The 15,000-nt window shown below is 37.3% G+C and overlaps 1 protein-coding gene across 4 annotated transcripts in view; it reads right to left on the minus strand.

The window, feature by feature from the left end:
* Nucleotides 1–15,000, minus strand: part of LOC125039795 — a 57,710-nt gene that overhangs the window by 26,621 nt on the left and 16,089 nt on the right. For 3 of the 4 annotated variants that reach the window (XR_007116149.1, XM_047634069.1, XM_047634068.1), the window contains exons 3-9: nucleotides 14,954–15,000; nucleotides 14,607–14,810; nucleotides 14,265–14,418; nucleotides 13,809–13,952; nucleotides 1,281–8,654; nucleotides 603–789; nucleotides 297–413 (exon numbers count right to left, since the gene is read on the minus strand). The exon at nucleotides 14,954–15,000 is cut by the window's right edge and continues 75 nt beyond it. Coding sequence is in view for 3 of the 4 variants with exons in the window: in XM_047634069.1 (XP_047490025.1) it covers nucleotides 297–413; nucleotides 603–789; nucleotides 1,281–8,654; nucleotides 13,809–13,952; nucleotides 14,265–14,418; nucleotides 14,607–14,810; nucleotides 14,954–15,000 (8,227 nt within the window). In the remaining variant the exon portion in view is untranslated. Of the gene's footprint in view, nucleotides 1–296; nucleotides 414–602; nucleotides 790–1,280; nucleotides 8,655–11,177; nucleotides 11,256–13,808; nucleotides 13,953–14,264; nucleotides 14,419–14,606; nucleotides 14,811–14,953 lie in introns of those variants that run through there. The other variant, XM_047634071.1, reaches the window with a different exon arrangement.

Here is a 15,000-nt window from a genome sequence, read left to right on the forward strand (position 1 = left end):
AAAAGAGAGGGGAAAGGGAAAAGACAGGGAATCAACGATGGGGAAATGGAAAGATATTGGGATAGGTAAATGAAAGAAGGAAAAGGGTAAATGGAAAAGGAAAAAGGAATAGGGAAAGAGATGGGGAAAGGCAAAAGGGAATGAGAAGAAAAAAGAAAAGAAAAGGAAATCAAGGAAAGACAAGAGAAAAAAGGCAAACAAAAGAGAAACTTAAAAGAAAAGTAGAGGCCTAAGTTAAAAGAAGAGGTTATGGAGACAAACAAGATGGGCTAATAAGATTCTTTCATATATAATACCTGATGAAAACTGTTGACACATGAGCAGGGACATCACCGCAGACTACTAACAATGTAGTACTTCCTGCCCATGGGGACTTGAATGCCATTTCATCTGTCAGTTGATAGACTGTGTATCTGAGGGATAAAAATATTTGTTTTGTGAGATAATAGCCACTTAATACTTAAAAAAAAAAAAAAAGATATATATATATACATATTAATCCTTTGGATACTGTAATATTTATTAAATTTGCTTTCTTAAACAAAACCCTCAAAATGGCTAAGAACAGATACAAAACAAACATCACTATTGGGAAATCTCACCTATCCTGATTAAGGCAATTTACAAGCGTATCCCTGACAGCCTCGAAATAGTCTGCTTTATTGGCTGCATACACGAGGACATTGGGTGGCTTTCCTGTATCGACATCTAAGTTCTTCCGGCAAGGCCCTTCCTCCTCCACACGCATCAGGGGCATACCAGGACTGGATTCCCCAGGTGGAGACAAACCTAATGCAAATATAGAGATTGTCTTAATCTTTATATGTAGACCTTAACGTCTAGAGTCCAACAGGATGATTTTCAAAGTAAATACGTTAATCTCAGCAGTCACAATCGAGAAAAGCCTCTCAAAAAGTGGCAGGCCCTTTTCTCAATTATTTTTTTTTTTCATTGTCAATGGGAGGTAGGGAGTATGAGAAAGTAATATTCTTCCAGTTGAATTCCCTCCCCCCCTTCCCCTACACACACACACATATACATTTACAGTTGTTTTTACAAACCTGAAAGTCAGTTATGAAATGACTATGAATACACCTATTGATGTTAAGGTTAGCCATATATATTTACATATCCACATCAATATTATTAACAATATCAATAAATATTACTATTTAAAGTAAATGATGATATAATCATTACTGTATGATGACTATTTTGATTATCATATGATAATTTTAATCCCCTAACCTATTACATGAAATACACAGATGAGGAAATACCTGAAACTGAGGAGATAACTCTCTTTGCTGGTGAAAACACAGCAGTGGAAGAGTGGGGACGTCTAAAGGGGCTGGAGGTGAAGCTTGAACTGTGTGTGACACCACGGACAAACGGTGAACCACAGCGTTGCAGATTAGGATTTGATGATGCAGTCTCTCGTAAACCTGAAAGATGCATATTATGTGGTAAACTTAATTTTTTACCCATGGCAGTATGGTGTGAACTCCTCCTCTTTGGCGTGGCTCTATGCTGCCCCTCCGTTTCTGACTCTTCAAATAGGCTCCATGAAGACCCATGTTGTGAGTCATTCCTGGCCTGTACCTCATTTAGGTACTCCTGGTATTCTTCTTGTGTCCTGCTTGATCTGGGACTAGTCTCGGGAAGCTCAAACAATGTTTCAACAGATATTTCCCTATGTAAACGGAAACTCCCCTCTCGAGAGAAGGGGCTTCCACCAGGAGATTTACCCCCTTCTGAACAGTGTTCTCTGATTTTCCCAAATACAAGAATCTCCATTGAAGATGATCGTTTATTAAGTTGTGTCAAAATACCCGACCCTTCTTTCCGCTTACATACAGGAGATACTGCTACTTTGTTAAGGTCAGCTCCTTCACTCATGGTTCTGCTATGTTTTTCAACTGTGGGTTTGAAGCCAATTGTTACTGAAAAGCTGTTGTTAGAACCTCTGAGGGCTCTTGTCCCCATAACAGGGGCAGGAGGGCTCATGTCACGACTGGCAGGAAGACTATAAGAGGATGCTGAAGCAGGTACAAGCCTTCTTTTTGGAGAGGTATGGGGTGACGTCTGAGGTGAAGAGTGACTTGACGAGAGCATGGGATTGTCTACTGATTCCTGACTGCTGGAGAGGTTTCTTGTAAGGACGTGTCTATACAACCGTGGGGATGGTTGGTTACCCATGCTAGTCTTACGAGTGTGATTTACAATGCGTTTTGGAGAGGAGTGGTGGCTACTAGCAGGGCTTTCACTTTCTGAGCCGGAAGCACCCACTACAGAACTGCTTCTACCTGATGAACCAATCTCTGCTGGGCTGCTTAGTGGACGTACATCTACAGGGCCACTGATTACTGGACGAGTTTTGCCATTAGCTGCTACAGGACTATGTTTTAACTTATCTACATCACGCTGCTGCGTGCTACTTGCAACTTTACCTGGACTGGTATGCTTCTTGTCATCCAGCAGTGGAGAATGTGTGTTGCTTCGACTCTTCCTCTCAAATTTTCTAAACAGAGAGGGAGAGGATAGCTTCTCTTGGGATGAAGAATCTTTATCTTTATCCTTATCCTTCTCTTTCTCTTTCTCCTTTTCCTTTGGTTTGGTCCTCTTTAGCAACCCCTTTAGAGATGATATTGCTGATTTTTTTTCTACAACCCCCACTTCCTTCTCTTTCTTCTTCTTTTTAACCTTTTCATCTTTTTCTTTTTTCTTATCTTCCTTTTTAATTGACAAGGACCCCACCGGAAGTGTTGCACTCCTATGCATTTCCTTGCTTTTCTCCTTTCCCAGCTTGTCTTTACCCTCAGTATCAACAGAAAGGACTTTCTTCCGAGCCCCCCTTGCCTTCTGCTGTGCACTGATCTGGTCAAAATGAGGAAATTTGTCCAAAGAGCCCTGTGACTTTAAACTCACTTTCTCACACTTCATGCCAAGGTCTTCTGACTTGGCACTTGATATAGATCCTTGATGATGCCCTTTACCTTCCTTGCTGGAGCTGGTTCTCTCCAAGCACTCCAGGGACCCACCTACAGCCCAACCACCCCTTATGTCCCCTTTGGAAACTGATCTTTGTTCATCAAGAGTCAGAGTGGAGAGTCTCTCACTTCCCTCTGTCTTCATCTCTGGTTCAGATTTGGCAGAATATTCTTCATTTGAGGTTACATTGCTGATTTCGCTCTCCTCACTCTCTTTAGACTTCAGAGATCCTGTTCCTTGTGATTTACATTCTTCCAGGTCAGGAACTTTGTCAAAATCGAAAACTTTACCTTCCCTCTTTGAGGTATTTATGCGCTTCTCGTTTGCCTTGTCCCCAGTGGTGTGATCATTTGCATCTGAACCTGTTCTTCTTCGTGTAATCGTTTCTTCAGCAGCCACAGCTTCCTTGGCACCTGAAAATGATGAGTTTGTCTTACCAGGAAATCTTGGAGAAAGTGGAGACAATACTGGGGACTGTGGTACACTTTCATCATTATCTAAAATCTTTATTGCCACTTTATTGACTGGAAGCACCTCCATGTCTGATACTCTCTGTATGGCTATAGCTGTGTCAGACCTCTCCAAGTTGGCCATTCGTGCCAGCTTTGGTTTGGAATGGTCAACAGTGTCATCTAAGGGTGGTTTACTTAAATCAAAAACTCTATAATCTGAAGGCTTCTGTGACTCCTCTATCAAATTGTTAGTTTGAGTTGTGAATGGGGATATCGGAGATTCTTGAAAAACAGGATTAATAATGGTATGTCCATCTGCTGCAATCACCCATTCACTATCATATGACCTAACTCGATCATCATAAATAGCAGATTCTTTATGACTTCTGCTCTCTATATCTGATACTCCAGACTTCAGGACAGTCTGTGGACCATGTATCTCTTCAACATTTTTCTGTTTGTTTTGAACACTACCATCTGCTCTCTTTGATCTCACTGCTGGATGAATCACTCTTGTGGGCTTGCATGAACTTTTAGTATCACTTACCTTTTCTACCTTGGCTTCACCCAAAGTCCCATTATCAAGTTTCTTTACATTTATTGACTCTTTTGATGGTACCCATCCTTCATTATCTGTCTTAGTGGCTTTCAATTCTTCTTTAGCAGCTGTTATTGGCTCTATCTCATCTTCTTCTATGTGAGTATAATCATCTGTTAATGGGGCACCTCCTGTGCATCTCAGTGGAGCTTTACTCTCTGCATTCTTGTTCTTCCATTCAACATTTCCATCACTGGTATCAGATTCAACTGGAGCTTTGGGCTGTTCTTCTTCTAACAGAACACTGTCTTCTGCCACAGTGAATCCCTCTGATATCTTCCTAAATTCTGATACAACAAGAGGTTTATCTTTCTCTTCCTTCTGAATTTGGCTATCTTGTGCTGCATAATAATCAGCCATCTTAAATACACTCCCTTTACCCATATGCTCTTCCCATCGGCCATCTTTGCCACTTTTAATTTCCTTGGATGGAATGACTGCAAATACACTCATAGCAACTTGTGGGTGTTCAATTCCTATTTGATCAGCCATATCTATTTTGGGACAATAAATTACAGGTCTACCATCAAAGATGTAGTTTTCACTGGGTGGAAGGAACACCTCATCCTCCAAGTCAGAAACTCCACTTCTGCTTGAGTGCCGGCTTGGTCTGTCTGAATTGCTACATGTTTCCCGGGCATTTGGACTCGATTTGTCACTTACATCACTCTTTGACTTGTTAGACTTTCTGCTCTTTTCTGCTTCAGACATAGGAACGGGCTGACTGCTGCTCTCCTTCTCCTCTGCACCAGATATGGAGGTCTTCTCTGACTGATAGCTCTGTTTTGTTGTAGAATCCTTCGGAGAATCATTTTCTTGGCTAGGAACTTTTTCAGCTGCACTGACATCTTTAGGGATCTCTTCAGACTGACTGGTGGATGATGTCAGTGTGGATCCTCTAGATTTGTGTCCTACTGAAGACTGTTTTCTTTCAACTGAACCAATAAGTGAACTTCCATTAGATTCTTCTTCTTTGCACATTGATTCATCACCATTAAGCTCTGTTGTGTCTACCCTGTTCATCACATCTGACAGTCCCTCATTCTCCCCTGATTTACCCTCAATTGCAATGTCACAATATTGGTCAGCTCCTGATGATACTGCAGGTGCAACAGCAGAGTCTTTATCTTTGTGTTCTACTCCTTCACCGCTGCTGACACTAATTCTACTGTTCATTCCAATGTGACTTATGGGAGACTTGCATGGCTCCCCATTTTCCTTTCCTTTGTCAAAGTCTCCTGTCTTGCTTATATCCTCATATTCTGAACATTCCAGAAGGCTCTCTGGGAGCTCCATTTGGTCTTCCTGTGATCCTTGTGACTGAATCTTATTATTCTGTTCTTCAGCAGACACTTTCGATATAACTGTATCTTCTGATGAAATGGACTCACTAGTCTTTCTCTTTGATGCTTCACTTTCCTCTGGCAAATACTTGGCAGACTTTTGATCAAATTTCTCTGATGTGCTAACTTTATCATAATCCATTGAAAGTTTCTGCAACCTATTGCAATAATCTACAATATCTGTTGATATAGAGGTCTTCTCTGCATGTCTCATCAGATTTTGTTGAGTCAACTTCTCTCCTCCAGCCTTTGGAGATAATTCATCCCTTCCTGATATTTCCTCAACACCTGCTGCAGTCTCATAATGTGAACCTTTAAGATATGTATTAGGAATTCCAACTGAATCTAAATCTAGATGAGATGATTCCGAGCCATATCTCAAATACCCATTGTCTTGATAAATGCCATCAGAGACGCTTCCTCGTGCAGATCCTTCCTTAGAGACAGGGCCACTCTCCACAAGGGTAATATCACCAGCATTTGAAGAGAGTGTTTCCATGTCATCTGAGAGGGTATCTGTACCAGGGAACTTATCCGTGTCAGTGAGATCAAGACTATCTTTTGATTTACTTAAGCAAACTCCCCTGTGCTCACCTGGCCCACTATCTTCCACCATGGCTCCCTCTGGTACAAGAGGCTCCTTCAAACTTGAGAAACCAGACTCTGCTGCAGATTCTACTGGACTGACCAGTGACTTGCTAAGGGATGAATTTATGCTGCTCACATGTTCATGCATTGCTATATCCACACCAGAATCAAACAAGGAGCTAGGGTAACTTTCTCTATCTTCTTCCTGTGTTGAAGCTGCTGCTGCCATGGCATTCACTTCAATATTCTCCTCCCCATGGACTGCATCCACATCAGTACACTTTTCTACATCAACAGTATCAAACTCAGACCCTTTCTCAAAGATGGCTTCATATCTTATTTCATCCCTTGATTCTAACAGTGTTCCACTCATAAGGGACATTGCAGCCATTCGCTCTTGCCTGATCAACTCACGTTTTGCAGCTAAAGCCTTTTCTGAATCTATTGGTGCACTAGTCAGTTCTATGACCAGTCCTAAATCATCATTCAGGCTATCTGGCTGAGATGAAAGCATTCTGTATGGAAGAGATTCAAATGAACTTTCACTAGTGGTGCTGGATTTTGTATTTAGTTTGTGTATATCTTTGAGACATCTTGGTTTTTGTGAACTATCATCATCACTCACTTCATCAACCTGGCCTTTCTCTTGGACCTCTAAATGGTTGCCATCCCCATTTTCTTCAACTTCACTAATAAGTGAAAGTTTATGAGTTTTCTTTTCACTAACAGCTATGTTCTCCTGGGCACTGTCTAAAATAATGGGTATATCAGAATACTTGTTATCATTACCTGCCAGTGATTTATTAATATCTTTGACTCTGTATGAATCCATGTTCTCAACTGAAGTGGAGTCAGTATCTGGTGAATATACCTTTTCTTCAGTAGTTGGACTGCTAACTTTTTCCTCTTTTTCAAGTGATTCAGTGATCAATGAACTCTCTTTCAAAATCGGTGACTCGTCAGCAATTTTGTTTACTTGAGCTAGCTCCTTTTCTCTTATTCCACTTTCAGTTTCTAAGTCAATTAGCTTCTCTGAGATATCTTCTTCCTTTGTGTGGGAATCTTCCATTACACCATTTTTGTGGAGTTGGAGCATTTCCAGCATCTTCTCATTAGTTCTGCTAGGTTCATCAAGGTTTCCATTTCCAATAAACGTTTCAGAAATGTTGATGACTGCCTCACTTTTTACAATAAGAGAGCCTGGCAATTCCTCCTTTTCCAGCCAGGCTCTTTCTTGAATGCTCTGGTCCTCAAACCTTGTGACACTTCTGAATTCATCATCATTATTTGGAATATCAATACAACTTTCACGCTTCATAGTAGGTGGCAAAAGTTCCTCACTCTTCACTAATTTCTTTTCACTTCTTCCTGAGGATTTACTTGCAATTTTCCCACTTACTGGAGAGAGAACTGGAGACTGATCTTCTTCCATTGATTTATCAGGACTTTCTTCTTGATTTGCAAAGTAATTACTTACTTCTTCCTCACTGAAGCCCTGTACTGGAGCCTTCTTTGTATCAATAACTGACACAAGACCTTCATCACAGCCTCCCATAATTTCAGTGACTAACTTTTCATCATCTTCAAAGCTTATGGATATACTGATCTGTTGTACATCTTGTGTCTTGGTAACCTCATATTGGTCATTTAGGACCCTGGATGTTGTTGTATGAATGACCTTGTCTCTGACATTCACATTTACACCTTGACTACCATTATGGGTATCTGCCTCAACACTTCTATCACCATTACCTTTAGCCTTTGGAATAAGGTGATGATATTCAGAACTGCCATGTTTTACTAGATAATTTTCAACAATGTTTGCAAGATTTTCTTTTATTATATTTGTAGCTCTACTTAGATCAGCTTCACTACTAATTCTCACAGGGTGTCTCTTGGGTTCTTGTGTAACAACTGCTTTTTCTTTAGTGTCAGAGAATGAGAATTTACATGGTGGACCATCATCCTCACTGGTTGAACTAAAACTTTTCTTGGTCCATTCTCTGCGTTCTTGAGCAGAGGAAACTGCTCTCTGATAATACTCAGCTGCCTCTTTCACAATCTCCTGCTCAGCTTTGCCAGGCACTGAATGCTGTATGTTCTGGCAAATTACCTTCCCAGGGATACACCGATATGGATAACTACATTCTGATGAGCCCCTCCGAACTTTCAACAGTGTCTCACTCCTTTTGGAAAATCCAGCAGGACCATTCATGCATCTTAAGCTTCCGTGTTGATAGACACTGCCTGCATCCACCACTTTTGTTTTCTCGTCGGACTCCTGCCATAAATCTTCCATAGGATTAGACACTATGGAACACGGTTTTCTGTACTGTTTACCTTCCAGATGGTTGAGGACACCCCGGACTGACAGTGGCTGTCCCGACACAACTTGCTGGCCAGACACTGCCCATCCTCTGGGATAGAAATTATAAACATTGCAAGATAGATCATCAGTGTCAGACGTTGGATAATCACTGACACTGTCATACGATGACTGAGGGTCGAGGCTAGAAGCCCGTTTGTCACTATCACTAGATGATTGAGGGTGAAGAGTAGTGGATGTATCTGTGGCACTCTCTGCTGATGACTGCTGACGCAATACAGCAGAAAGGGTCGGAGGATGCAGAGAGATACCACAAGCTCCCATGGGATCGCCTTCTCTGACTGATAACTGGCCCACTGAAAAGAAAAGAAAAAAAAAACGGATTAGTAACTTTTCTTTCTTTAAAAAAGGAAGGTATACAAAAATAGCACATAATTCTAAGAAAAACTAAAAAAAAACTACAGAATAAATTAATATTCCTTAAAGGCATAATTACAATAAAATTTGATATACAACATAAATGAAAGTAAAAAATTTAATCAACAATAATGAAAAAAAGAAAATAAGCTAATTGCTCCTACAATGAAATAGCATTTCTGAAATTGTATGTTCTTCCAGTCTAGTTCAGCACAATGTTAATAATACAGAAAAAATCTAAAACATATACTAAATTATTTTATACATAACGACAAAAAAATGTTGAAATTATAGTTTCCTGCTATTTACTATTTGCTTTGACATGCAAATTAAAATACTCTTTTCATCCAACAGTCATCAGTATATCAGTGAATTTACTAAATAACAAATCATAATTTCCAATTTACTAAATAACAAATCATAATTTCCTTTTTATAAACCTGCTGTAACAATTTTTCTTTTCTTTTCATCAGCTGTACATAAAATATCACAAAAGCTTGCATTTATTTATCTCTCTAATGGATTTAGACATTAAAAAGAAAAGAAAAAAAACATCATCAGTCTTCATCCAGTTTATTAGGATCACTGGTTCTAATAATTAGTAAAGGAAACACTAGAAAACAAAATGAAATCCTCATCAATTTTTTTTTTTTAATATAACTGAAACAGTGTGATGCTTGATAATTGAGAAGAGTTGCTGATAACCTATGTATCCCAAACAGAATAAAATATTGTTACAGCATTTAAAAATAATATAATAATGTGGTAAGCAACACAATACAACTAGGACTAGGTAATTAGCCCAGTACAGAGCAAAAAGGCTCATCTTAGTCTGCAGCTTCTTTACTGTACCGGTCAGAAGTGGCAATTTTTTACTGATGAGAAATTGGTTGAAAAAAGTAATAGATATATTTCAAAGTTCACTAATACAATGAATTTACAATCCCTTTTTAAACATATTGTTATATTTTTTTTCTGAGTCTAACAAACGTAAATGAAATGAACAAACAATAACATCATAATATTCAGACAATGAACACTTTTTTCATTCCTTAATCTTGGTCAATTAAGAGCATTCTGAATTCACAAACTTTGAGGAAATTATTCTGATGGTTGATGTTACTCAGTTTCAGTAGTTTCTAAATAACAATCAGATTACTAAAACATATGAACTACACATAGCTACAAAAATTATATCATAAAAAATACACAAGATATATGTTGGAAAGACATGGAAAAATTGGGCCTGACTGACTAGTCTGCCAGACAACTATATGCATCATGGTAACTTATATCGTTAGATCATAAACAGACAATTCTACACTGGTTTTCATTCTTATTATTCCATTAGGCATTCATACTTGCTTTTTGGACAAAAGAAATAAATGCTTAATCCATTGATGCTAGGATGGCATATACATACATGCCATATCCACTGTGATTTTAGCTTATCAATTTTGTTTACACAAATGACCACAAGAGCTTAGTGACCAAGAGGTCAATTACTTATCTGTTTGCCCCTTTCCTTGACTAAAAAAAAAAAAATTAAAAAAATAAAATTAGTATTTTTAAATAAAAAATAATCTGGCAATGGGGATATCTAATAAGGTCATATATGGCCTACTGACTGACATCTTGATGAGTCAGCATTTGCCGAGCTACCTGTGTAAACAAAATTAAAAAAACAAAACTACAGTGGACAGTATATACACCCAGCACCAATGGGTTAATTTGCTGCATTTTTTTTTTCTTTTACATTATATCTGATATCAGTCAAAAGCTTACATAGTCAGCCAAGCCCACAAAACAACAAATCTAAAGTGCTATGATTGATAATAGGAAATTTTGTAATAAAAGGATGCATCTTGAAGATGTATCTGCTCTTACAAACACTGTGACACACATTACTGACACTTGCAATATATGAAAATGATATCCCACAGGTAGCTTTCACACTCACCTCATGTCCTTGAGTTCAAGCATGCAATTAAGCAAGCGCACATAGAATTCCTCATGCACACTCAAATAAACACAGAAACACATAGATGTATTCATGACAGCAAACAAACATGTACACATTTAAACACACACACATACACATGCACCCACACAAACACACAAAAACACAAAAACAAAGACACTGACATACAGACACAGATACACACACACACACACACACACACACACACACACACACACACACACACACACACACACACACACACACACACACACACACACATACACACTAATAAATACACTCAAAGAATAATTGAAATAATATCAGCAATCCTAACATTACAATAAGAGCAAAATCACACCTAGGAAGATGCATCCTTAAACAAACTGTTAAAAAAAAAAAAAGGTAGGTAATGTTAATATTGAAGTTCAAAATAGTGATTAAAAAAAAAAAAAAAGGAATAGAGAAAGAGAGAACGCAAAAACAAACTCAAAGAACTTACACCCACACCCAGACCCCTGCACTCCCGTCCCTCAGCACCAAGGATCTGATAGGGAGTTTTTCCTGGAGTCCAAGGGATCTATTGAGACAGGCATGTGATGACCAAACAAAAAATTTATGTAATAAAAAAAAAAGCCCAATGAGGAGGAGGAGGAAGGGGGTTAGGGAGAAGGAGAAGGGGGGGGGAGATATACAGGGAAGAGGTAAAGATCAGTGTGGAAAAAGAAGGGAGAAAATAGATAGAAATGAGGAAAAAGTGGTAGTATAGGGTATTAAAACAACTTTTATGTAGAGAAACAATAAAAAAAAAATAATGAATACACAAGAAGTCAAGAAAATCACATTAGAAAACCTGGAAGAGAAAATGTAAACACTGAAATACATTCAATGGCATGCTTTCTAGAGTAAACATAAAAGGCCATCAAGTAGGAGAGATACTGATGTAACATCTAGGCCAATAACAAGAGCACTATTTAACACTTTTATGCAATTGCTACACTAAATTACTACATCTGCACACACTTAATAAGAAAGCATGACATTATCATCTATTGATCATTTAATCTAATTATTTACTGAGCAATAAAAACAGGAAATTATGACACTCATGAGACAGAAAACAAGCTTGGTAATAAACATGGTAAATGAGGTAACAAGTATGCTGTATAACAAATAACTAAAGCATTCTATAATGATATGAATAGCTAAGATAGTGCAGGCCTATCAAAACTAAAATTATCACAAATCAAAAGTGAAATATCAAAAATAACCAAAATAAAAATAATCTTGCTGGAAGGTGTTGCCAACATCACAAAAATGACATACATCTCTAGTATTCATCCAGTAGTTTTGACATCTTATGCCCTTAAAAAACATTAGAAAAAGAAAACCCATCTTTCAGTAAAATTAGGGACATATTTTGATAACTAAAAATATGATGAATTCTTCAAAAGAGGAAAACCAAAGACCCAAATTACCCCCATATCAGTTGAACATTTTCTTGTTCCAATCACTGACAATTTCCTAATCAGTATGATCTTGTAATAGCTAACTTGTGCTATGACCAATTAAGCCATACCTACTAATGCATGCCACATAACATAAAATCTCAAGAATGAGGAGATGAAACACAGCAAGAAAGGAAAAACAATACCTGATTTTTCAAGGAAGCTAGGACTCATCAGATAATAAGGATTCATCCATTTCGGTTTTACCATCTGATAAGCAATCTAGTCTGCCTCAAAACTGTTGTTCCTGTGTTTCATTTTATCTCCTATGTACCAATAACAGTGTTTATATAATTGTTTATGAAGTCTCAAGTATTACATAAACTTTCACTGCATTATGAATAAAATACTATCAATCATTACTGCAGTGAAGAGAGAATATTGATAGGTGGAAATATAGTTCCAGACTTATTTTCTGGATGAGAACCCACTGAAGCTTACATCAGTTTGTCATAGCAATAAGTTATCAATGCTAGCATTTTTTTTTTCTTTTTTAATCTTAGCCTCTAACAATGATAATTCCTTAGCTATATTCAATGCCCGTACCAACATTCCTATCTAAATGGAAGAGTCTGATACAGAGAACTAAATCAATATAAAAAAAAGGGCCTGTGTACTGTGAATCAATATTATGAACTTGATCTTTAAAACTTAAAATTTAAACATTCTTTTCAATATCTAGTTCAAAGTTCTGGCAACTTATAAAAGTCAATAATTTCTCTCTACAACATGAGCAGTACATCAACTACACAGTTACATTATTCCATTAATGGAAGGGGAACTACATTAACTACTCACCCTTTCTATTTTCTTCATGATATCAAATTCCTCATTATCTACATTGAAATATTACAGTGATTTTGGGTTCATCCTAAAGATCACAATATCATCAAATCATCAAGGGTTCTAAAACAATTCAAGGGTGACTTCATATAATTGCAACCATTATAGGGATCTAAGATAAAATCAAGTAGCTACTGGTAGATATAATAGTGACAAGGATGATAAAACCAATACAAAAATCAATACTAGTTTACTGAATGCCATTTATCTTTAACATCTGAGAAAAATAATATGAATTTTCTCTATACTAATATTATATAAAAAGTAAGTATGATGTAACTATCATTGTAAATGACAAACTATTCTGGACTATTCCATATCATAATGGATAAATATTATAACTTTATATGTTATTATTCAAAATTATTATTAATTTTGACCCTAAATAAAGCTACTAAATCTATCAGTTTCAACATCTTTAATTCCACTTATTCTATCTTGCATTCATTTTAAACATCTCTCCTTTATAATCATATAATGAAATAATAGAAAATAATATTTGGAGTTTATGTAATACTTGTAACATCTCAAGTCCATTTTGTTTTTTCCCATTTCAAAACTGCATTGTCTTAAAAATAATAGACAGACAGCTTTTGCATGCATGCAACCTGTCTCTATATCAATTGACGACAACTTCCAATAGTAATAAAAAATAATAAAGTAAAAAAAAAGGAAAAAAAAAAAAAAAAAAAAAGGAAAAAGGACTAAGCAGCAAATAAAAAAGGTTAAAAAAAAGAAAAAAAAAAGAAAAAGAAAACCCTGAGTTCTTTAAGGTACTATACCAGTATAGTTTGTGGGAGACACAGAACGAGCTAACTCCATCTGTGTGCAAGTAGTTTTCTCTGTGGTCCATGGTCCTGGGGTCACACTTTCTGGTATGCTCAGTGGGTCATCAAAGGTTGAAGGTTGACCCACTAAGTCAACAGCTGAAAAACAAAAAATCAATAACTAAAACCTTAGATGTGAGTGAACGCTGAAACCCGAGAAAGTTACCATGACCAAAGAAAAAGTGTACTCTAATCAGCAAACCTGTTGGTTAACTTATAAAAGATTCAAAATAATCAAAAGGCAAGTCTTAATTTCAAGAGCATAACTGATGAAATGATATCCCATAGGTAATAAAATGAGAAATTGTTTACTTTCTGATTTTGAAGATCCTAATGGACATAACCATATCAATACATAAAAAATATAAAACAAACTCCTTTTCAGTAAACACATACAATATTTTCACTTACTAATAAGCTTCGTAATAAGAAAGTCATCATCAACAATGAGAGCATTATTGAAGAAGGCTTGAATCATGGCAAGCAGCTGAGGTGGGGTTGTTGTTACAATGACTCCAAACACATCTCTGGCCTTCCAGGCATAGGGCTGAGATAACTGTTCTACCTGTGTGGGAGACAAAGTGGCATTAGAGGGAAGTAAAATTACTCATCTTTTGCCTAGAAAATATTAATAAATAAAAAAGAAAGAGAAACATATCTGGTAGTCCTTCAGCAATTGATATCAAAAGAGAAAGAGAAAAGAGGAGGAGGAGTAGGAGCAAAATATCAGCAAGAAAAAACAAACAAACTAACCATCACATAACAGTCTAGCAGCTGATTATCTTCTTGCTCTCTGTATGAGGCTTCAAGGAGGACTGTGATTGTGGTCGTAACATCAGATTTTGCACTTGGGAATCCATTCTCGCTCGCTTGCTGGGCTGATTCTCTTGAGTGGCTGTTACTTGGATGATCTGCCGCCATCATGAAGAGGGTCCATCGCTTAAGGTCCACTCTTTGCTGAAATATGATGTACATGGATGTAGTTATACATCATGTTAAAGCTGAGACTCTGACTTTCCAAGCAAGAAACTGTGGTGGGCAAAACGTAGATATAAAAATATACAAAAAAACTGCAAAAATGTTGGTTCTTCAATCCTTACCTTGGGAGCTATGACAACTGCCTGCTTGTTGTTGTCCCTCCAGAGAA

Source organism: Penaeus chinensis, chromosome 27 (genome assembly GCF_019202785.1).
Source record: "Penaeus chinensis breed Huanghai No. 1 chromosome 27, ASM1920278v2, whole genome shotgun sequence".
NCBI classification, from domain to species: Eukaryota; Metazoa; Arthropoda; class Malacostraca; order Decapoda; family Penaeidae; genus Penaeus; species Penaeus chinensis.